This window comes from Hippichthys cyanospilos, chromosome 11 (assembly GCF_059441005.1).
Source record: "Hippichthys cyanospilos isolate Australia breed blue-spotted pipefish chromosome 11, RoL_Hcya_1.0, whole genome shotgun sequence".
NCBI lineage: Eukaryota > Metazoa > Chordata > Actinopteri > Syngnathiformes > Syngnathidae > Hippichthys > Hippichthys cyanospilos.
Genome location: NC_142379.1, coordinates 6,256,400 through 6,281,626, shown reverse-complemented (window position 1 = coordinate 6,281,626; position 25,227 = coordinate 6,256,400). Strand labels below are relative to the sequence as shown.

General features: G+C 40.0%; 1 protein-coding gene across 4 annotated transcripts in view; it reads left to right on the top strand.

Moving 5' to 3' along the window:
* Positions 1 to 25,227, top strand: part of aplp2 (amyloid beta precursor like protein 2) — a 43,212-nt gene that overhangs the window by 7,799 nt on the left and 10,186 nt on the right. For all 4 annotated transcript variants that reach the window (XM_088427124.1, XM_088427123.1, XM_088427121.1 and 1 more), the window contains exons 2-10: positions 15,122 to 15,295; positions 17,079 to 17,208; positions 21,724 to 21,836; positions 22,617 to 22,840; positions 22,938 to 23,134; positions 23,634 to 23,801; positions 24,037 to 24,170; positions 24,600 to 24,674; positions 24,958 to 25,116. In XM_088427124.1, the coding sequence (XP_088283250.1) occupies positions 15,122 to 15,295; positions 17,079 to 17,208; positions 21,724 to 21,836; positions 22,617 to 22,840; positions 22,938 to 23,134; positions 23,634 to 23,801; positions 24,037 to 24,170; positions 24,600 to 24,674; positions 24,958 to 25,116 (1,374 nt within the window). The remainder of the gene's footprint in view (positions 1 to 15,121; positions 15,296 to 17,078; positions 17,209 to 21,723; positions 21,837 to 22,616; positions 22,841 to 22,937; positions 23,135 to 23,633; positions 23,802 to 24,036; positions 24,171 to 24,599; positions 24,675 to 24,957; positions 25,117 to 25,227) is intronic.

The following is a 25,227-nucleotide window of genomic DNA, read 5'->3' as shown; positions in this document are numbered from 1 at the left end:
TGCCCAATGTCTCTTTTTCCTTTTGTGTAACAAAACACGCAAGTCATGTGGTCATATGTAGGCCCGCATGGCCGCCGAGCACACCTGTGCGTCCTCGCAACAGCTGCGCGACCATAGCCTTTGTGCGTCCGGGCGTGCAGGAATGCAGCGCTTTGTGCTCGTATTGTGCTGCGAGCGAGCGCTCTTCCTGCCATGGAGCGAGTTGCGAGACAAAAACATCACCCCCCCTAACACACACACACACACACACACCCTCCCACCGCCAATATCGCCGCTAGAAGCAGGACCGCCTCTCCTGACTTTATTATTTCATGCGTTCTCCGCTGGGGGATGCGAGGCAATGCTGGCGGTTTAAACCCACTCACCCCTGCGTGTGTGCGTGCACGCTTTTATTCCATTAATAAAACATCAAGCAGAATGTCTGCGAGTGATAGAGCACTTGTCAAGCCCGCCTCAGGTCCAACTGTCCCTAAATAGTCCTTTTCTGCCCGTGCGTGAGGACGTCCATCCCCGGCAGGCTGACGACACTGATTAGCTCACCCATTGCTAGCATGCTTCTTTAGAATTGAACATGTTTCCTCTCAGGAAATGGTGACACGAATAAAAGGAGGAAATTACAGCAGGGCCTAGCAGGGAATAGTGACCTGTCAGATTGTCAGGACTACAACAGAATCTACTCGTAGAATTAAGAATCCATTTTTCAAGGAAGAGGAATAGAGACTAGTTACAGACAGTCAATAACCCTTTCAAAACCCAAATATAAAGGCCCTGGAAATGTGTAACAAACAAATAAGAGCTCTGCTTTATCGTTTTTCAAAACTGAATTGAAGGTCATATAAACGTGATCGGAATAATCTATGAAAGGGACCTTGGTTGATGTACTGTGCATGCTCTATCCAAAAAGAATTTTTTGAGTATAAGACGTATGCTTATATGCACCATAGACAGAAGTCAAGCTACCGGTGGCCATCTTAAGTTGCCACTCGGTATGCAAACCTACCTTGAATATGTTTATTTAAAGTTGCAGCGAATAATCGGAAACGATCGACAATCAAATTCATCGATAACAATCTTTGAAAAAACCTTTCCTGGCCTGGTTTAAAATGTTCTAAATTCTGGATATTACAGCATCTCAGCACCAAATGTTCTCCTACTTCATGAAGTCCTCCATTGAAGTACACTTATTACTTTTGTGTGGACCAATTAATGTGGCCAATTAATTTATAAAAATAATCATCAGGCACAGCCTCACATCATATATATATATATATATATATATATATATATATATATATATATATATATATATATATATATATATATATATATATGTATATGTGTATATAATATATATATATATATATATATATATATATATATATATATATATATATATATATATATATATATATATATCACTGTACGTGTGTCTACATATGTGTGCATCTGGTGTGCAATTTCAATGAAAATGCATAAGCAGAAGTGAAGAAACATGGCGAAACTCAGATTCAGCATCCCGCATAGAACCCACCTAAACAAATGAGACATCATTTGAAAGGCCAGGATGTCCTTTACTGAGCACACTGGGATTTAATAGGGTAGCTCGAGTAAGTCAAAAGATAGAGACCAAAAACAAATGTTCCCTGTACAAGGAGACTTATGGACAACAGACTTTAAAAGTCAGGTTTAATAAGTTTAAACGTTAAAAGCTTGTGAGTGGAGCAAAAAATGTATATGGTCTTTATAATTACTATATTTTTGAATTTGCGTCAGGTGGTCCGCTGGGTCTCTTTCCATCAACATGGGGAGTGAGGGCTATAAAAGATAGACGAGGTGTAAGTATACACCCCCTCCGGTGAGCGCGTTAGGCTGGCGCCGCCTGATACAGCATTTCTCAAGGAGAAGGTGGCCAAGGACAAACGGTGGTCCCCGTGGGACACGGGCAGGGGGGTTAGGGGGGTAGTTATCATCTTTTAAGCCTCTGGCCTTCACAGCATGTAATCAATTCCACAAGAGAGAGTCACACAGGAAAACACAAAAAGCATCAGATTTGTGTGTGTAATCTGGCACGCGTTAATGAGAGTCTGTCTGCGCGCTTCTTTAATGTCGCTCGGATGCCTGACGGAAAACCTGGGAAATGAAAAAAAAAAGGTAGATACACAGCCATCCTTTTAATCAAGCCCTTGTCGTGATGTGACATTTATGCTGAATCGCTATGCAAATGCACTTAAAACCACAATCGCTAATAGTTTTAGCTGCCCTGTCGACTGGTTGATGGTTCCCTTGGCGCATTAAAATTGGAATAGCATCTCAGCGGTTGCCATGGCAACCGCGCTACACCTACTCTAGTGGTCTGTAATTATTTGACATCAGGATTTCTCAACCTCTAAGCTGTGGCTTTGAAAATCCGTTGCACGGTGGGAAATTGTCCAGGTTCACCTTATTGGTATTAAAATGATTATTTATTCACTTCAAATAATGAATGAGTCAATATTTTTCCACTGGACATTTTACACTGTGAAACCTCTAATTTAAAATATGTCCTTTGGCTCAAAAATGTTCAAGGTTTTAAAAGGGGGTTATTTGTACCCCTAGAGGGATTTAGAGGTGATGTGATTCTAACAGGGATTCTGCAAGCATTGGAAAATCAAATTTGATGTTTTTTTTTCCATTTTCCAAGTGTCCAATGTTTTAACTTTTTTGTATTTACAGCAGTTCTATACATGTAACACTGGTGTCACTATTTATTACACCTAAATCTGTACGATAACCTTGGATCCTAAAATGGACAGTAAATCATGATGTGTTCCTCGTAACAAGAATTGAATTGATGTCCTTCTAATTGGTTTAATTGCGCCATTCTGTGACCCGAAATTATATATATATTTTTTTGTTTAAGCAAAGTATTAAATGTTGAACTCTGCTGTTTGTGTTTAATACTGGAGATACAATTATATTGTATTCATTATAATTTTTTTAACGATTTGTTCGATTAATCGGTAAGTGGGATTCTTTTCTGCCCAAAAAAGAATCCCATACCCCCATTTTCAGTGATATAACTTATGACCACGAAAATGCAACTCACGGGCCGCGAGGCTTCGGGGACACAGTTTGACAATCGCCATATAAGGCAAGTCCTTGGAACTAAAAGAAAACATCATGACCATCCATTCCGCTTGTGTCCATTTGTCACGATAATAGACAGATAAGCACACGAAAATCTACTATTTGCAACTTTAAGTCCTTGGTGCTACTAAATCCAAGACAAATCTTACTCGCTGCTTTCGAAACAACGTTACCCCCCCCCCCCCCCCCCCCACACCCCTGTCAATGTACTGACTATATATAAGATTATTGATGAAAATTGTTTAAGTATACCTACACGTGTATCCTTTTTATCATTAACAACGCAATATGAATCAACTTTCAACAACTGTTAATTATTTTTATCGCGTTTATATGGGTTACAGCTTAGTCTAAAACGGAAAAAAAGAAGCAAGTGCACCAAAGTGCCTGAAACTAAAAGAAAATGATGGACATTATTACTTTATTGCAATCACATTCCATATGACAAAAACAAAGCCTTTTTCCTGGGATCATCCACGCCACCCCTGGCATCCCCCCCCCCATACACACACACACACACACACACACACTAATTGAGAAGCACCGCTTAGGGTGGAGCAGACACAAATAAAAACAAATTTAGAATAATGGTGCTGTAAATGTCGTAATTAATAATTCTGGAGTTTTATTGAATGAATCCTGCTAAAAACAGATGAATTCGCAATCAATGGATTAGATTCACTTGCAGTTGAATCTTTTCTGATACCTCCGCAATTCCCCGAGCTAGCACTTTTTCTTCCTTGTCGAGACAGTACATGCTGGGCATTTTTTGATCTGGGATGAAAAGCAATCAAACGCGGAAGAGAATTCCATTAGTTTGATGAGTTATGAATTTTAGCCGCGGGCGCAAAATGTTAAATAGTCAGACGAAGCCATTAAAAGTTATTTGATCTTCCGCAGCTAATTTTAGCGGCCTCGGAGGAGCCTTTCGTCTTCTCTTTCCTGCTGCAAATGTGTCAGACGCGGACAAGTTTGGAGATTTTTCATACGCTACAGCACCTGTTTTCTGGGTTTGGTCATGTGACGTTGAAAATCTCACGGCGGGTCGTTACCTGAGCGATTTTGATGTCACTTTCAGTTGACGGGACGTGACCAAAATGGCCCCGACTTCAAAATAATCTTTATTTTGCTTTTTAGTCATATTCCACAAACATAATAAGGAAACTAAGTGAAAACGTCGCACGACGATTGTCAATACCTCCCCAAAAATGTTTGTTGAACCAGCGGGGGTGTGAATGATTAGACTGCCACCGCCTCGAGCCCCGAAAAGCAAGGTCAAGAGAGAAACAGCTGTGGCGTCGCGGGACATGACTGATTAGCTCGTCTAACGGACTGACTTCCTCCCCCTCGCTCCTGCATGACAGACGACACCATCCACGTTACATTCATTATCTCCCCACCGTTGGGTCATCATGTCTGCCTCCCATCAGACAGCTGAGGGATTGGCGTGTGCCGTCAGACCGGCGAGCGGTTTCCGCGACATTCATGTCCTGACCTAGTGTCCCATGTACCCCGTCACATTGCTGATATACGCACTAGGGCTGTCATACCTAGAAAATGACTGTCATACAAGAAAAAAAAAAGTTAAGAAACGCCTTCATGTAAAATTAGCATAGCTGAAAACGAAAGGATACAAAACGCGAAATCTCTCATTGGCTATCAGCATTCTGGCTTTCCATTGGTAGTTGCTGTTGTTTTGTTTCGTCGATTATTTGTGAGAAAGCAACCGCCGTATTTGGTGACCTTGTGAGGGAGAGCGGGGAAGAAGAAAATATGCAAAGAACAGATGCTTTTTTTTTTTTTTTAAATTTATGAATTCATTTATTTATTTTGTCAAGGACATACGCATAAATGTTTCTATTGGTTGGCCAGGATGTGGTAGTTGTGTGTTGGTGTTGGTTGGGGGGGTATGTCAATGTGAATAATATGCAGTTTATATCAATAACTGGCAGGTCCCTGAGATTTATTAGAAGTGGCCTTGGCTCCGCCCCTGGGTGGGGGTGTCAATTTTTCAAACAAAATTCCAAGTGTGTGCTTGAAACAAGGGTTAAGCTTTCCAATTAGTCTTGAAAGACTGATTAAGGATTTCAAACAAGGGTTAGTTTGTCCTTGAGACCACTTCAATGTCATTCCCTCGGGATTTGGACATGCCGCTCCTCTCACTCCTTTTGTGTCTTTGTCTTGTCTTTCACTTTCAAACGCTTGCTCGTTAGGGTGGCCGTCAAAGGAAAGATGTAAGATTAACGGATATATAATTTATTCATCGTGTCAGGAAGAACGGCGTCAAGGAATTTAACAAAATAGAAGCAATGAAGTAAAAAATACTGTCGTCCCATTTTGCCACATTAATATTAGAAGAATACGGTCAGTATGATATTATTGATAATGACACCAAATTCACACATTATGTACAGCGTATATGACATAAATGTGATCATCATACAGTTGTTATTTGAACAATGAGTGTAAATGGAGACGTTTGAATGTGGCTCATAACATCTTGTAGTTTACTGACAGCTTCAATCCTTTCCTCTCAGAGGACAAGAAAAAGTGAAGCGCGCGCTGGTCATCCCTTCCCAAATCCTCCTCTTGAGCGCCAGAGATTAGCCGGCCGACCGCAGCGAGGCCCCACTCCTGCAGCTAATCCTGCTCTTTTTAAACTGCTGAGCGTGCACCACGGAACGGACAGACGGACGGATTTAACACAGGCTTGTTGTCCTAAACGCAGTCAGCCCCCATTGCTGTCACTTCAAGCAGTGGTTCTCCACACTTTTCAGCCAAATAGCCAGGTTTTTTTTTTTTTGCTTTTTTTTTTTTGGGGGGGGGGGGGGGGGGCATCCTTTTATAATATATTATATATATTAATTATAATTTGTTAATCTTTTAGAACTATGTTTTATGGTGGTATCTATAGGCAGATTTTCTAATGTCATTCCAGAAGATATATTATGGAACATCATGTCTTTTTATTTCTGTCTTCTCTGCCATAATTGGATCACTGATAACATTGCAGATTTGGATAAAATATAATAAAGACATGCAAGGTTTTGTAAAGGAGACACTAAAACAAAAATTGGCAATAAATTGCTTCATGTTCCAATTAATTTGCACTTAATTTGAAAAAAAAAGTACTTTTCCCGTTGGCATTAAAATGCATTACATTTGCTGATAACTACAAGACTGTTGGGAAGAATGCTGCTGTTTTCATTTGTCAGCCTCCAAATAAAATAAAGTAAAATCAAAATAAAAACATCGTCCATCCTGTCCATCGCAAACTTGCTCAAACCTGAGCTGTGCTCAAATGTACCTTGCATAAGAGCGTTGCGATGGCTTGCTACATTAGCATCTTTGTTGCGATTATTAGATGTGGCTGCAGTTGCAGCTAGATGCTTTACATTGATGTGGTAGGCTAAACTTAAGCTGCTTTCTGTTAAAAGCAATCACTTCTTGACCCCATCTCAAATACAGGGGTCAGGGGCGTTGGCGAGCGATATTTGCCATCTAGTGGCAAACAGTGTTATTATAACATAAAACTGCTCAGCTAGTGTAAGGGCCACTCCTTGTCCATTTGCGCATTCCTGGCCTAAGCGCTCTTCCTTTTCTTGAGAGCGAGACTACCACTACCTCCTCATCTCATAGCCCATCCATGCCAGTTCTTCATTGACTTGACACTCTGGTTTTGGGTCTCTCCTCCACCTCCCACTGCTAATTTAATCAGCCTAATGCCTGCGTTACAGCATGAGGCTTATTGACCCACCCATCCCCGCAGTGGCGGCCGCTCGTCTCACGGACGGAAAAGAAAGATGGGACAAAGCCTGTCAATGTAGTTTAGCTTTAACTTAATGAAGACCTTGATTAACACCGGAAGGAGGAAAAGGAAAGGCCGTGGACGATCAGGCCAACGGCAGAACGTTGTGGCCCCTCGAATGTGCAACTTAGTGAGGAGTTGCTCTATTTCAGCCGTAAACATCTGGCACTGTGATGTCAGGGGTGTAATCCTCGGGTGGACACGTGGACGCTAAGCCGGAATGGAAGGCTCACATGGTGAGTCACACCAGGTGGAGTCAGGGTGGGATATTCTCATGACATTTTGCCAATGATCATGATATAATGCAATAATACATCGAGAGGGAGAATCTACACATCAACACAATAAATTGTCTTTCATGAACCATAGTATAGCGTGGTGGCAGATGTTTTTCAGGGAGCGTAGACAGCCAATAAATGTGTGTCTAATTGACCTCAGTCATCCTCACTCACTAAAGTGCTGGAGTCATTACACGCAGTTATCTTTCTTTCAGAGGGAAGTAGTTGCTGCCGCTTGATTTATTCATTTATCTTATCATACACCTGTGTATCCTAGCAACAACCCTGGCTAGTTCTAATTAGGCCTTCTTTTATCTCTGCATCGCAATCTTTTTGTTTTCTCCACTGACTTACACGGCTGTCCATTCCACAAGAAAGAAAAAAAAGAAAATCAACTCAACTTTATGGCCATTTTGTCAATCATTAGTATCTTATGTATTTGTTCAATATGTTTAGATGGCGTGAGTGTAAAGGTGTGCGGTGACTGGTTAGCCAGCTTGTTTGTTAGTTATTTAGCTAGTTAGCTAGCTTGCTTTTTCATCTGCATATTGTGTTTGGATGTCGCGAGAGGAATGTTGGTTCAGTTTTGATGGCGTGAGATGTAATTAGTCTGTCAGTCAGAGTAGTAATGACAAATCACGTTCTTCACACAAAATCTGCTACCATGCTAGTTAGTTGGCGAGTTGTTCTTTGATAAGGGAGCTGATTAGTACAGCAGCATGTAGATAGCAAAATTGTACCTCATTCTTATTATGAAATACCATGTTTGTTAGTATGTAAATGGAAAAACATAAAACACATTTACAAAAAAATACACCTTGCTAGTTGGATGATTAAGTTACTTAGTGTGTACATCAGTTAGTTAGCTAGCTTCACAGTCATTCCGGCTAGCTAGCAAGCTAACTAACTGATGTATCAATAGTTAGCTAGCTAGCTAACTAACTAAGGTATTAATGCTAGCATGAATTTCATACAGTACATTAGCTAGCATCCTGGGGAGCCAAAGCATTTAGCAAATTGGGCTTGAATGAGAAATAGTTTACTGTTTAGTGTTTAATAGTTAAAGCCTTAAATACTCCTTCCAATTACTTATCCAAATACACTTCTGAAACATATACTAAACTTACAAAGGAACACCAATAACATGGTGAGATTGGGATCGTTGAACTGTGTTATGATAACGACAACATATAAATAAGATCCACTCTTTTATTTCACGCCGAAACAGCCTCTATGAATGGAACGCCATTTCGCAGTAAACAGAAAGTCATATTTTACTTTTGGCTTTCAACACTATTGAAACAATACCGTATTAAGGCAAGTAATAAATCCTGCTGTGTGTTTAGGCCTGCAGGCCGCAAGATGAACCCCCCATGGAAGTTTATAAATAGTCCAGACGGAACTTCTCTCTCCGAGTGGAACTGACGACGGTGTGCTGTAGGAAAGCAAAGCTTTGCTCCAATTAACAATCTTCCCTCAGCCTCGTACTTTGCGTTTCGACGTTCATGGTGTCTTAAAATACGCAAGATAATTATATGGTTATATGCAAAGAGGTTTTAGTATTGTAAAGGTATGTACCGTGAGTACAAACCAGCACTGGGACAAAAATAAATATGCTACACCAAGAAAAGCAACAGTATCTTTCTACTCATGTTAAATCTAAACAAGGGTCAAGGTTTCAAACAAAGTTTTCACTTTGAGGTTTCAAGCCATGGTTAGAGTTTTCAAATTAGGGACCTAAGCCTGAAGGTTTCAAGGCAGGTCTTGGGTTTCAAATACAGGTTAATGTTTTCAATTCGGTTTTCAAAGAAGGTTTACCGTTTTAAATTAGATTCCAAACATTTGTTGGTGTTTCTAATTAGACTTTAAAATAGTCTTTAAAAATATAGTTTCAGGCTAGGGTTTTGTTATCGAAGCTAATTCGAGTTTAAACTAGGGTTTAAAATTTGGGTCTCAAGCCAAGCTTAGGGTTTGAAAGTAAGATTTTCAGGCCTGGTTTTGTGTTCTCTGGCAGCCTGTGTGAATAGCTAAGATTCTTTTGTGTTAGTTTCCGTGGCGACGGGCTGTTTGAGCAGCCCATTTTTTGTTGGGCTCCATTTGCTGCACTCAGAGAGAGAGGCAGACGCACACGCCAAACGGAATGGTCACTGCGTCCGGCACCAATTATCAACATGGCGGCCGCCGCTTTGGCTTGTCTTTGGTTCAAGGTGGAACAAAAACAGAAAAAAATAAAATAACACGATAGGTCATAGCCCAGGCAAGAAACTCTACCTTTGAATTCTTAATCTGGTTTAAAACCTCGACCTTGACTTGAAACCATGCTTGTAAACCACAAAACCACCTTGAAAACTGTAATCTAAAATTCTCATTTGAAACCATTTCCCAGGTTTGAAACCCAAATTTTAAACTCTAACCAAATCCTGAAACCACAATTCTTAACTTTATTTTGAAACCCTAACTCGGGATCCAAACTGTAATTTAAAAAATGTATTTTGAAATCTGAACAAAACCCAGACCAAAAATGAAAACCATTCGTTAAAACTCAAACCATGGTTGGAAACCCAAAAGTGAAACGCTAACCAAAGTTTTGCAAACCACAAACTTAAAGCTCTAATAGAGGCTTGAAATCTTCCTTATAATTTATAACCCCTCTCAAAAACCATACTTTGGTGTGTGTGTGTGTGTGTGTGTGTGTGTGTGTGTGTGTGTGTGTGTGTGTGTGTGTGTGTGTGTGTGTGTGTGTGTATGTATGTATGTATGTATGTATGTATGTATATATATATATATATATATATATATATATATATATATATATATATATATATATATATATATATATATATGTATATATGTATATATGTATGTATGTATGTAAAAAGCTTGTGTAGTTGTGTCGAGATTATTTATGCATGGTCGAAAACGTCATTGTGACTTTTTGTTGCAGTCGTAGTTAAAGTGTCCTGTGGTCAAGAGGACAAAAGAGCATTTCAGTGGGACAGAGAAGCGCATTTACATTCCAGCGAGGCTTTGCTCTTCGGAATTAGAGCATGACACTTCTTTTTTTGTCCTTTTATGACTCTGTTTTTACTGTCCCCCCTTTGCCATGGGGAAGGGTTTGTCCTGCGTGCATATGTGTGTGTGTCGTCAAATGGCGTCCTTCCATCCCGTCCTTGTGTCCATGTAATGTTTGTGTAGTGTCTCAGGTCTCGCCCTTCCCACGGCTTCACTGTGTCCGTGAATCATGTCAACGGGTGAGTGTGTGTGTCTACATTTCGGTGTTCAACTAGCCTGTTTACAACTTTTTCGGAATTTGACGATACTTTTGAAAGGTTGCGCCAGTATCTGTCCAATGTCTGCCAGCATTCTTCATCATATCACATCACAAAGTTACTTAAGGTTTGTGAATTTATTGTATGTTGGCACCATTAGAAGCGAAGTTACCATCATCTTGCTAGCTTGGGTTAGCCTAATTGATGCTGGCATTACAGCGGCATTAGGAGCTCGAAATGGCGGCATTATTATTACTATATTATTACATTACATTACATTACATTACAATATGAATATACATGAGCCGTGCTTGTTCTAATTCCTTGGTTTATATGCTAATTTGACATCTTGTTTTGGATCTCTTCCAAACTCAGCAGTGCACTTGCCTGTCTTCCACCACTCAATATTATATGCAAAATTACCGGTATTATTCGGAATAAATTCAGAATAACAAGCTCAGAAGCCTAAGATGGCACGTGTCTGCATTTACAAACATGCTGGCCACTTTAGCTTGCTCACCTTAAGCTTGTTAATCACTAAACGTGAGGGCTCTTATGGACCCAAATCACACTTGACGGAAGCTTTGCCCTTCTTGTTTCCGGTACAACAGCTTTAGAGATTATTTTTTTCCTATTGGTCAGTGATGTATGTACTGTTTTTTTTTTTTTTTTTTTTTTTTTTAATAATTTTGACAAATTGTATTAGGGTTGGGGGGGGTTAGAGTTAGGGTTAGGGTTTGTTAGGGATTAGTATTGGCAAATTCTGTTGTCTAAAAATTCATATGTATAAAAGGTAATAAATAATGTTATGTCCATTTGCTTCAATTTATGTTTAACTTTATTAGATTTGAAAATAAATCCGGTTCAACCTAAATTATTTAATTATTTAAAAATACAAAATTATTTGTTGGAATAATAAAAAATCAGATAATAATAATAAAATAATAATAATAATAAATAATAAAAATCAGATAATCAATTTTAAAAAGATTAATTATTCACAGACCTTTATTGTGTTTATTTATATTGTCATTATGCAGTCCAGTGAAAATACTCCATATTTTTAAATTTCCAAACAATTCTTGTTGCTGTTTTTCACTTCATTTAAATGATATTTGAGTTTTTTTATTGAGAGTGTAAAAGTATGACTTTATCATCTGTCTCAAAAAATACTGATTGTTTTATCTGAAATTAAAAAAGAAAACTAAACTGTTTTTTTTCTTTTATTTGAGTCAGCTGAATAGCAAAATAACTGTGCAGATAAAACTCATTTATTGGTTTCAGTAGTTTATATGTGTTTCTGGGCGAGCAATTTCATGGCTATTTAAAACGAAACAAATTGGCCCTTAAATTGAGTGCCGGCATTGTTGATTGTTGTCTAATAATCTAGCAGGGAGCTTCGCAGCAACAAACAGTAAGAGTGCAATAAAATCTCCTATTGCCGCACTGCATTTTATCTGAGCATATGCAGAAATTAAGTGTTTGTGAGAGTGTAATAGTGTGTGGGTGTGCATGTTTGTGTGTATGTGTGTGTGGTTTCACACCAGACTATCCTACTTTAGCGTCTAGTCACCAGAGGGGAAGGATTAGGCAGATTAAACCATACCAGGCATTTCTCCGCAGTCACATGGCCCCTAAGCATTCTGGGAAAAGTCCTAAACCGAGACGGTCCAAGAGTTGCACCCGCCCATATTAAATGAGGTGCCAAGCTCGATGTTTTGGAAAGTTCATATGCAGTGCACAAAGTCCAAAGACACTTTGACGATCCATTCTTTCCTGTTTACTTCCTCGCGGGATGGGTGTGTTCCGGGTTTGATGTCATCGTGCATCCCAGCGGGTCCTGAGTGTGTGTGTGTGTGTGTGTGTCAGCTATCTCTCTTTCACAAACACACACAAACTACATTATCTTATTTGGATCCATCCAACCCAGGTACTTGTGTCATAGGTTTTAGTAGATTATAGTTAGGTGGTGGACAAAATGTTAATTTACCGTATTTTCCACACTATAAGGCGCACCAGTTTATAAGGCGCACCCTCAATTAATGACGTATTTTATAACTGTTCACATATATAAGGCGCACTGGATTATAAGGCGCACCCTCAATTAATGACGTATTTAAAAACTTTTCCAATCACAATATAGTAATACTCAAAGTAATAACAATAATTACTCTAAACTCTCAATAGCATAATAACTCAATGTCAATATGAGCAACCTTGTTCAATTGTAAACACACAAAAGAAACAGGTAAAGCTTACTTTATCAGTTCATTCAGCATCTACGAATCTCAATATTGATCCATATATAAGGCGCACCTGATTATAAGGCACACCATCAGCTTTTTAAAAAAATTAAGGCTTTTAGGTAGTGGAAAATACTGTACATGTTTTCTCAATTAGCCCTTGTTTTGGATTGAGCCGACCTCGTTTTTTATCCACTGGGGTGGACACTTGTTTTCGGTCGATATCTTTTGACTCATTCGAGCCACAAAATTCAGTCCTAGTGTGCTCAGTAGAGGACACCCTGGCCTTTCCAATGATGTCTCATGTGTTTGACTAGGATGCTTCTTGCTGAGATAAAATGGACACAACAGTGGACACAAATGATTAAGATGGCTTTCAGGAGGTTGCGACGCTTGCTAATGGTCCACCTCAATGTGTCACAGTGCTGTGTACATGCAGTGTGTTACTGATTAAACATACTAATTTCACTTCAGTTTGATCTTTGAATCCTGTGGTTTGTCACACATGTTCCACCTAGTTAATTAGTGCCAAGAGCCCTCTGCTGAACCCTTTGACCTGTTAATGGATGTCACCTTGTTTTATGTTTTGCTTTTTATTACACTCGGCATTCAGCTGGGAAATTTGAGCCTGCTTGGGTGAATACAACACTGTATTGTGCTGTATGAATGGCGACAGGTGGACAAACAGGGCAATCTTTTGATATCTACTGGGAGAACATTTTATTGTGGTGCCTTTCACTATATACTGGATCACTGGTACGGATAGATGAACAACATTATTTGTGCAAAATAAATTATTTGAAATTGGATAATTTCCTGCCAAATGTGGAACAGTGGTTTGGGATATATACCGGCAGATTAATTGCCAATCACTGCTTTGGTACACATTAAAATGTAGATTCTGGCCATTTGTTTGGGCGTAATAGATGACCTTACACTAAGTTGTCCTGAAATCAACTTCAGTGATTAATTATGCTTATTAAGTATGCTCAAAAATAATTTTATTACGCTGAGTTTGTACTATATGGTGCTTGTAACCAGAGATTTGGGGCAGCTTTGACATTTGCAGCTAGCAGCAGTGTGCAACACTAGATGTTAGCTGCGTTAGCGGCTAGCTGCACAAAAGATAACTTTTCAAAGGTGGTTTAATAGACACAGTTGCTGTTCCTACTGATCACTTTTTTTTGTTAAAGAAATTAGCTCAAATGTACTGTTTTAGCCATCAAAAATAGCTATTGTGGGTTTGACGTCACTTCATTTCATAAACCAAATTGGCAGATATTTGTCAACAATGTCACCAATCTTTCTAGACAGTTGTCTCCTGCTACAAACAGTTTAATTTTAAATAAAAGAAGGTTGATTATCTAAAAATGAATTTATAATTTATTAAGTGCAATTGCATTGGTAGTTATTCTTTAGCCAGCAAAAATATTTATTTTATTATTTTTACCTTTATCCGAGTACCTGATTGTTTGATAACATTCTCAGCAGGATATCCAACTACTAAAATATTTGATTGCTGCAACCCTTAATCTATATGTGGATCAGAATTATATTCATGCCTCCAAATGGCCTTATTGTTTGGATCCAATTTTGGAATCACAGCTCTACAAAGAGTGTTATTATTTCTAGAGAGGAAAAACAATGGCAGCAAAAATGTAATCGTTGTGCTGTGACATTTTAAGTGGGACTTCATGTCCAGTCACAGGGTGAAAAAAAAAAGAAAGTAAGTCTTATTGAGTTTTTCCTCTGAGAGTTTCTTCCTCATCTTTTTCTGCTTTGAACTTCATTTTGCCTCCTGGAACGGAACAAATCCTCCCGGGATGATGTGGAACGACCGTGACGATGATGCAGCGACTTTTGACTGCTTGACTTCTTCCCCCGCCGAAATAAGCCGAAATGAAAATGTCACTTTCGGAACCAGACTAAAGTGGATGGATCGACCTTTTGTCTGGGTCGCAGGTCGGCTCTCAGATCTTGCCGGTACCAATATGCCGGGCGAGGTGACTGAGTTGGAGCACAGAATTATGCGGGATTGTGAATTCTGCACATTTGCTTTTTGGTATTCACAAATTTGCCCTGTCTATGCATCTGTCATTAATTGATGATAAATTGTCCTATTTACTACTTTTACACTCGGGCAGTATTGCTTCTTGTGTTCATATATACATAGAATGTGTTTGCATAATTCTGTAATTTCTCCAAATGAAATCGCATTAGTGTTCGTTCTGGAGAGACGTTTGTGTGTTTGTATATGTGTGTTTATGCAGCACGTGTCTTGTTGCGGCTTTGCGCTGGCCTGCGCTTGTCATATGCAATTTAATATGTACTACATTGAACGATTTAACCACCATTTTGCTTAATTTGGCCTCCATTTTGTTCTTCTGGCTCTTGTAGGCGCTGGCAGCCAACGCGGGGACCGGGTTCGCCGTGGCCGAGCCGCAGGTGGCCATGTTCTGCGGCAAGCTCAACATGCACGTCAACATCCAGACGGGTCGCTGGGAGCCCGATCCGTCCGGAACCAAGAGCTGCGTGGGTACCAAGGAGGGCGTGTTGCATTATTGCCAGGAGGTGAGTTGCGTCGCAAATGCTCAAAACCAGCCGAGATGACACAAAGGTTGCAACTAGCCATTGTTTTAGTGATCAATTAATGTATAGATTATTTTGTTGATGATTGGATTGTAAAAATATGTTCATGTTGATGAGTTTGCAGACAGGCGTACGCAGATATAAGGTTGTGCGTTGCATGAAATAAAACGCTAACCCGCAGTAAAATAAACGCTTGCCTGCAACATTCAGTTATTGGATCGCAGTTTTTCTTCAACTCCAAGTCCCACATTGCGCAGCAAGAACTAAGCCAATCAACAAAGTCATCGCTTGCAAATGTCATCAATTGGCTGGCTGCTAGCGCCACCTGAAGGTTTAGGGGTGCCAACGCAAAAATTTCCAATGCACCATGTCCGCGAGTTGCCGTTGAGAGGCAAATGTATGATATTCCGTAAATGGAATGTAATGTATGTCCAATTTATAATGGCAGAAAATGAGCCCGACTTGGACAAAATATGACACGATCATGAGGTAAATCTCTACATCCCATTTGCAAGCATTTAGAAGGGAAGGTAGGATGGCATACTGTAAGTCAAAATGTTTTGACAATCTATGCAATATTTTAGGCCTTGTTTCCATGTAACGCGCATAGTCTTCCCCTCCTTGTTTGTTTATTTCAAGAAATCGCGTCTATACGAATCCAGCACAGTGTGGTTTCATTGACTTACAAGCATGTAAAGTCACTGGGCGCCAGTAGTGTCGCCAAATTCTGTCCAATCAGAAAGAATTTCCACGTGTAGACAAGACCTTAGCCTCCTTCTGGCTTTTCTGTATGCTTTTTCCTTGATGTAACTCATCAAAAACGTCAAACAGCCCAGATTGTGTCAAAACTTTCCCAGGGGGTTAACTATGAGTGCCGTTCTTGTTTTTTTTTTTTTTGGGGGGGGGGGGGGTGGAGAAAGTAAGTTTCAACTTTTTCACCCCCGTTTTTTTTTTTTTTTTTTTTACAAAAGGCCATAATATTTTGGGAATAGACCCCACATAATTTTCCCCTCAAATGCCAGCAAAATGCCATGAATAAATGCGGGTGCTTGAAAGTGAGTCATTTTTGTGTATGTGTGTGTATGGAGGACAGCTACATATAAAGTGCTGGAGTCACATCCGTGTCGCAAACAAAAGACGAGGACCGCGAATAAAAACGTTTGGATAAAAGCTCAATAGGCTGCCTCTCAATGACTGATCACGGTGAAAAGAAGTGACACTGCTTTTGACTTATCAGTACTTTAACCTTCATTCATAAATTCCATTTGTGTCATTCATATGCACTTAGTAGCTACTTTTGATATTTAAATACTTCTTGCTCACATGGTTTCATGTAAGAGGAAGAGGCTACATATTTTTTAGGATTGGCATCTTTCTCAAAAATGTTAATGTTATCATGCAGTGTTTAATTTCTTTCCCTCTTATCATTTCTTTTAATAAAAATGAATGGTTTTCGATTTTCAATCCAAACAATGTTCACCTAAAACAAAAATGTATTTGTTTTTATTATTGCGAAATAAATGAAGGAAAATTGCAAATTAATGAAAGAATGAGTAAATAATAAATAATAAATACAGTTTGCCTTTAGTTTTGCCTTTCATCCTTGGAAAAGATTATGATTTTATTTTAGATTACTTTTTTTTCTGAAGAACTGTCAAATAGACGAATACTTTTTTCTTGTTTTTTTTTTTTAAGCTTGCAACTGGTTACCTTGAAAACCCTTTCACGCATTATCCCCCGTTTCTTTTTGTTTTGTTTTCGTCAGATGTACCCTGAGCTCCAGGTCACCAACGTGGTGGAGGCCAACCAGCCTCTGCGCATCGAGAATTGGTGCAAGAAGGACAAGAAGGTGTGCAAGGGGCACGCCCACATCGTGGTGCCTTACAAATGCCTCGGTAAGCGCGCTCTCGTGCCGAGTGATATTTGCTTTTTCCACAATAAGACAGAAGAAGTCAGTTTGGGGTGCCAAACGCAGCAGGGAAAAAAATAATCACAATGAATTCCGAATGTCCTGTTAAGTGCTCCTCTCAAGTGTCCTCGCGTTCCCTTTTTTTTCCACCTATGTGAGATCTTATAATGCTTCTCTGGTGCAAAATTGAACTTAGATATGACGTGACGAATGTTAACTCCGAGCTGCAGACTGCTTCCGTCTGTCACGGTGGATGCCTCCAGGGCCGCGGTCGTTATTTACGATTGCCAGGGAGGCTTGTTAGGCAATAAAGCACAATCAGATTATTTTTTTTCCACTGCGGCTCAGACAGAAACCATAAACTTCCACTGACGCGCGGGGTCAGCTCGCAGGAACTCTGCTGCATCATACTCTCTCTTGGCACGGTTCTGTTATATTTTTGCAGGGGTGCGCAAACTTTGGCATAGGGGCATTATGTGTTGCACTTACACAGCTTTTGAGACAGTTGCTACTCAGCATTAGGAACAAAATAAAAATCAGAGCAACAACTGTGAAAGGGCTAAAACAACTGGCAAGCAGGGGTCTGATGAGGCCTGAAAAATGCGGTCATTTAATTTGCGTTTTTTTGTTTTTGTTTTGAGTCGAAATATAGAAGGAAATGTGTTATTTTAAATTAGCTGTGGTGAACAAAAACATTTACAAGGAACTGTTATAGTGTTGCATTTTTTCTTACAGAAAATAGGAACATTTTACAATACATTTTACTATATCACAAGAATGACAAAAAAGTAGTATTATATTTTTTCCTCAGTAAGTCTTTTTTATATAAACAAAATTGTAATATTACAAGAATAGTCATTTTGACAAAGGAAAGGATAATGGAAAGAAATGTTGCAATATAAACATTGAAGCCAAAAATGTATTTGTATAATAAGTGACAAAAACCCATATTATGATTAATTTTCCTGATAAAAACATGTAAATTAACAACATGGATATTTTCAGAGAAACAGACTCAGTCGCGTGATAGTGAATTTGAACTTTTTTAGTATTTGTAATATTTTGATGAGAAAAAAGAAAAGATAAATCTAACATGCTAAAAAGTGACTAAGTAAGAAAACTGTTTCACACAAGAATATTTATTTTTGTCCACATAAACAATAGTATCTTTTTGAGGTGAAAGTTTTAACACAAACATTTATATTTATACTTGATCCTAAAAAAAAAATGTTGAAATATTTGACCAAAAAGCCAAAAGAATGGAAATGTCCATAATTTTTATGGACACTGCCCTGAAGCTTGAACATTTTGTTAGTTCCACTCCAGACCAACAGTCCTGGAAAAAAGAAAACGCATTTAGTGTGAAAACTACATTCATTTTCGAATGAGGCTGTAACATATATAAAATATGGAAAAAAGTCAAAGCCATGTGAATATTTTGAGCTGCATCGAGTGTCTCGTAACTGTCCTCATTTCGGCGAGAAACGCAAACACAAACAAAAGTGAGTAGGGGGGATGCAAGAAAAACCGAACATCAAATCGTCTTTTGTGCCGCACCAGCTTTCTGCCACTCTTCCTCGGGCCGGAAGCATTTTTTGCTGATTGAGTCGTGCCGCCGGCCCGCTGTCCGCGATTGAAAAAATCCATTAGCATTTGCGCCGGACTGTGAAATGGGTGGCAATTTAAGAGCATTCTTGGCAGTGAGAGGTTTTTTTTTTTTTTTTTATGTTCACACAGCAAACATCATGACTAGAGAGAGGCTGAGCCCAGAATACAGATGAAGACAATTTCGGGCAAATCCAAACCAAGAAATCACAATCACAACGTCAAAGGAAAAAAAAATGCAGTTTCGAGTCATGTTATAACAATTCTGAACAGTTTTACAAAACCAGGCTTCTAATTTCCACTACTTCCATCTCAAATTTACTATCAAGGGATTTTGCCCCAGCAACGCAATAATAAAGTGCTGTCAACTGAAAATGACATCACACTTACTCAGGGCTCAGTAAAGACCAATCACAGCTCAGCTTGTGAATATCACATGACCACATGACTTCTGATCAACTGTGAAGATGTGATTTTCTTCCTTTCAAACTTTTGTCGGGTAATTTATTCAAGAAAGAATTGAAAAAAGCCACACAACCTTTGTCTTAGAATTGTCTGCTAGCCAAATGCTAACAATGCAAAACATAATTGATGGGCTGACGTAAAACACTATAATATTACTGCATCTTAGCAATTTTACCATACTGCTGCATCTTACCAAGTTTGACCTTCTCCATGTATATTCGTTTGTATGTTTTGTGTATTATGTATGCCATACACGCTCAAACAAGATGGAGGCGGCAAGTTTTTACAAGGAATTGAACCGAAAAATACGGGTACATATGAGACATTTTCTTCTATGGCGATGATATTATGACATGCCTGTCCACCATGATTTTTAGTTGAAGAACCTCAACGGCATTCTGTTTGTCATCACAGACACTAATCTGCCGCGACTGCGTGACTCAGCACGGGATTATTTTATTCAGACTCAATCCTGTCAACGGCAGAGCGAGCAGTTAGCAGCCCGTCATGCGGGTTGCGTGACAGGCGCTGATTTAATTGCCTCAAACCGCACATTTTACGCTGAAGGAACCCATTCATTTGTATCCGCTGCGTTTGATTTCACGCATGCCGTACGAAAGACGACTCTCAGACATTGTGGATTGAACAAGGAGTTGCCGCCTTCAGGCACAACAGTCAGATCTGCAATTTTGTAGATTTCTCCCTTTGTCAGTTGAACGCCATGCTTTGCCTTTGTCTCATGAGGGATTTTTCTCCTAGAAAATTGCTTGAATTCTTCATTTTCTACCCATGTGGCACCAAATCTGGTCTAAATTTCTATCTGAGATTTTCTGATGTCACAATGCTGATTTAAACTCCAGACTTTTGGTTTACTTTTGAGAGTTTACCAGAAAATGTAGGTGGTACTCCCAATTTTGCCATCTGTTTGGTAGGAAATGATGAAGCCTGAATTACTCGTCTAACTTTGCTACCTGACTATGCATTGAACTGAAGATTTGAGTCATTCTTTTCTAGAAAGTGTGATTAGAGCTCCCCAACTGCCACCTGCTTGGCAGCAGACTAGTCAGGCCTGAAGCATTTGTTGAGTTTTGATAAATCTCGTATAATTTTGGTCGACTCCGAATGTATTATTTTCCAGACAATAATGGTTCAACCCCCAATTTCTAGCCGTTTCGTTGGAAATTAGTCAGGTCTGAATTATTCTTCAATGTCTTACATCGGGACTCGTGACCAATCTTTTTTGTTTAACGTTGGGGGCGTAATTTTTCAGAAAAGCTGGTTTGGACTCCAAATTGCCACCTGGTTGGTAGGAAATGAATGGGGTCTGGGTTTTGCTCCCAGCTTTGCTATTCAGACTCATGATGAACCACTAAGTTTTGAGTCTTGAGGCATTGTTTTCTCGAAAATGCGATTAGGTTTCCAAATTTGCCACCTGTTAGCTGCAGACTAGTCAGGCCTGAAGTATTTGTTGAGTTTTATGTCATCTCACCTAATTTTATTTAACGTTTGAGGTATTGTTTTCCGGAGAATGTTGAACTCCAAAAAAAATTCTATCAGGCCTGAGAGTTTTGCTAAGATTTGCTGTTGTAATTTATGACACTTTGACAGCAACTCGTCGGATCTGAAGTATTCATTGAGCTTTTCCAACGTCGCTCATGCTTTGACCACCGGTTTCGACCACCAGAAAGGATTGTTTGAAGTTCAAATTGCTACCTGTTTAATAGCAAACTAGTCGGGCTTGAAGTGCGGAGGGGGAGAGAGCGTCCTGGGCGGACATGAGCAGCAGCTGCAGAGTGTTCTGCTATTTGCAGCTCTCTCCCTCATCCTACCCTCTCATTTTCCAAAACACTGCCTTCCACCAAACGAGCTGTTATCAGAGTGCTCCCTCCCTTGTTACCAAACCTCCCTGATTTTTTTTTTTGGATGTCCTCACTCTTTTTAACAGATACCCTTCTATTCCCCCTTTCACCACTGTGTGTGGAGTTCCAACTGTTGTCCATTATTGTCTTCATAATGGGCCCCGCTTGACATGCATACTTGCTTGCTTACTCACTGGGTCTAAAAATTAGGTACAGGCCCGCTGCATAGTCCCATTGTGGTGTTTCATTAAAATTATATTCTGAATCATCATTAGCGGCCAATTATGTAGAAAGACACAAGAAATTAGTCAAAATAAATAATATTTCAATGCTGTCACCCAGCATCAACCTGAGATTAAATCTTGTGATCAAGAGCGTGTGTCTCTCTGCTCTTTTTATTTATTCATATACTCATTGATTGAGTGATTCATTCATTCATTCTCAATGCGTCTTTGAACATTCGCGATTGTTCAATTCATTGTTCGATTCATGGACTCAACAGTAAGCAAAGGAGCGGGGTGGGTGCTCCATGGCGCCGCTAACGAGATTTTTTTTCCTTTGTGATGACGCAGTGGGCGAGTTTGTCAGCGATGTGCTGTTGGTCCCGGAGAAGTGCAAGTTCTTCCACAAGGAGCGTATGGATCTGTGCGCCAGCCACCAGCAGTGGCACGGCGTTGCCAAGGAGGTAAGACAGGATATTCGGGTCACATGACTTGACCGGAGAGCCTGACTGATTAATCTGCTGTCCGATTTATTCAGTTGATGTTCTTTAATGTTTTTTTTCTTGTAACTATTTTTGATGAGTCTTACCCTTCACATTGCAAAGTAATGCCTCTAGGGAAAGAATAAATACTCAAAAAGTTTGGTTGGGCCACATTTGACCTGAGTTGAGTCATTTTCTACCAGATTTTCAGTTAAAAAATGGTTACAAAAATAAGGCACTCTAAAACACTTGTGTCACAACAGAAATGGACTGACCTTTTTTGGTAAAATTACTTTGTGTTGATGTGATCCCATTTTGACTCAGTTTGGGTTATCTTGACTCAACCTGTTTTTAGTGTGTAAAAAATGTCTGTTAAAAAAAACACTAAAAAAGATGGCTCAGGAGAAAAAAATGGACGAATCCCACTATTTGGGTAAAAAAAATAAACGTAAAAAGTTGGATTGTCCTCATTTGGCCTAATTTGGGTAATTTTGGACCCAACTGTTGTTACAGTGTAAAAAAACTTGGTTTAAAAAAATTCACTCTAAAACAGTTGGATCTAAGCAAAAATGGACAGATCCAACTTTTTGGGTCAAATGAATACCTTAAAAATTGGGGTTGGTGGTCCTTTTTGACCCATTTTGGGTTACTTTTGACCGAACTGTTTTTAGAGTGTAATTAGAGTTTTAGTTAATGTGAATTTGCACGAGCCTCAAAAAAAAAAAAAAAAAAGCTTAATCTGCCGTTGCCCTTGGTCCTCAGGCATGCTCCAAGAGCTCAACGGTGCTGCACAGCTACGGCATGCTGCTCCCGTGCGGCACTGACAAATTCCACGGCACCGAGTTTGTCTGCTGCCCGCCCTCCCGCGCCGATGAGACGACCGACTCCGCCCGGGAACACGAGGAGGAGGAGGAGGAGGAAGACGTAGAGGATGAGGAGATCGACGATCCTGAGCTGGACGAGCATGAGGACGCCCTCGAGGACAGGTTTCATGAGTTGCTCTTCTTCCCTTGACAATTTTGGAATATTTTTGTCGTGACTTTAATAACTTTGTGCATAATTTGTTCTGTGTCCTTATCACAGCGAGGCGCCGACCGAGGAGCAGCCGACGCAAAAGGAGGAGGTGCTGGATGAGGAAGATAAGGATGAGGAGGATGAGGAGGATTACCACTATGTCTATGAGTACGAAGAGACAAATAAGGAGGAGGATGACAAGCGAGACAGCAGCAGAATGTCGGACAGCCGAGAGGACGAGGACAAGACTCTGCAAGAAGTCAAAGGTGCTTTTTTTTTTTGCCTGTTTCTGCTTTCAGTTCTCTTGGTCATGTGATGTGGGCAGTTGCTTGTTGCGAGGTAGAATTCCAGGTTCTCTTTTTTCTTCTTCTCTCTTTTCATCTTGTTTTATTCTCCCAGTGGCAGTTGTCCTGGTCTTGTGACATTCGCATTCACCTGATCCTAGTGTGAAGTCTGTGTTTTTTTAAGTTGTCCTGATCACATAACCCTGCTAAGCAGAATTAGATATTAATATATTTATGTCTTTTTTTTAATATCCTGGTCATGTAATGTGTGCAGTTTTGTTGTTCCAGTCATGTGACATGCAGTCACTTGTTACTAGGCAGAATTATTTTCTTTTTATTTTGTTTTTCTTGCTTTACTTATCATTTCTTGCAGTGGTAATTATTTGTCCCGTTTACATGATGTGCAGCCGCTTGTTGCTAGGCAGAATTTCCAGGTTGGATTTTCATAGATGACTTTCTGTTATTCACCCCCCCTTTGCAGCCGTGTGCACGCTGGATGCGGAGACGGGCCCCTGCAGGGCCTCCATGCCCCGCTGGCACTTCGACATGACCCAGAGGAAGTGCGTGCTCTTCATCTATGGAGGCTGCGCGGGAAATCGCAACAACTTTGACTCAGAGGAATACTGCATGGCTGTGTGCAAGAGACTAGGTGAGTGAAAGCACTTAAAAGTTGAGTTTTGGTATTTGAATAAATGCTACATTTTCAAATAAATTATTTAACATCTTTATAATTGTAATTTTATTTGAATTAATTAAATATATTTGTGATTTCATTAAATAAATAGCAAAGGATAAACTCTATAAACAAGATTGTGGAAAGCTGAATTTGTAAACCATGCAATAGTCTGTCCACTTATTTGTTCATATTGGTTTGGATTTGCCAGCCACGCCCCCGACACCTCAACCCGCCGACGACGTGGACATTTACTTTGAGACGCCAGCGGACGATAAAGAGCACAGTCGCTTCCAGAGGGCCAAGGAACAACTGGAGATCAGACACCGCAACCGCATGGAGAGGGTAAGCCAGAAGATATCGTGTCCGCCTTTTTTTTTCATTTTGTTTTGTTTGTTTATTTGTTTTTTTAAGGCTAAAAGCTAACATTTGTATGTTGATTTATAATTTTTTAATGTTGTGCATGTTTTTGGAATGTGGGAGGGAGCCAGAGTGCCCGGAATGAACGCACGCATGGTTGGAGACAGAATGCAAACCCCACACAGGAAAGCCAGAGCGAACTGGATTTGAACTCGGGATTCCGAACCGTTAGTCGGACGTGTTAACCACTCATCCAACGAGCCGCTACTAAAGAATTAGCAATGCATATTTAATCTTCGGCAATACGCGGACATAGAGTTAAAGATCGTCATGTTGCGTGTGAGTGAAAAATGATTGAAAATGGTCACGCTTGTCTTGAGGTTCATCTTGCGTTGTCTCTCCTGATGGCCGCAGGTGAGGAAGGAGTGGGAGGAGGCCGACCGCCAAGCCAAGAACCTGCCCAAGGCTGAGAGGCAAACTTTGGTCCAGGTCAGTCTCTGTGGTCGGGTCAAATTGAACACATTACATCCCAATATTTCATCGGCTGGGTTGACAATGCAGGGCTTAATGCTCAATTCTGATTTTTCATAAAATCTGATTTTTTTTCTTGATGGAGATCACATTTCAAAATAAAAAGGCTGCAGTGTGAACACAGCCATATTCACACTTAAATCTTTTAATAGTTCAGCTTTGAGCACAAACATTTGCACTCCTCAACAAGTTACCTTTGATATGTCCATAAACCAGGTCACAAGGTTGTGTTTTTGTGCAGCACTTCCAAGCCATGGTGGAATCGCTGGAGGAGGAGGCCGCCAGCGAGAAGCAGCAGCTGGTGGAGACCCACCTGGCAAGGGTGGAGGCCATGCTGAATGATCGGCGCCGTCTGGCCCTGGAGAACTATCTGGCGGCCCTGCAGGCCGACCCCCCTAGGGTGACCACCTTTTACCTGTCTCAACTTTTTAGCTCCAGGGAGAAACACCCATGAAAACGCCAGTGATGTAGCTATACATGTCAGTGAAATTAAAAAGAAATATACGAGTGC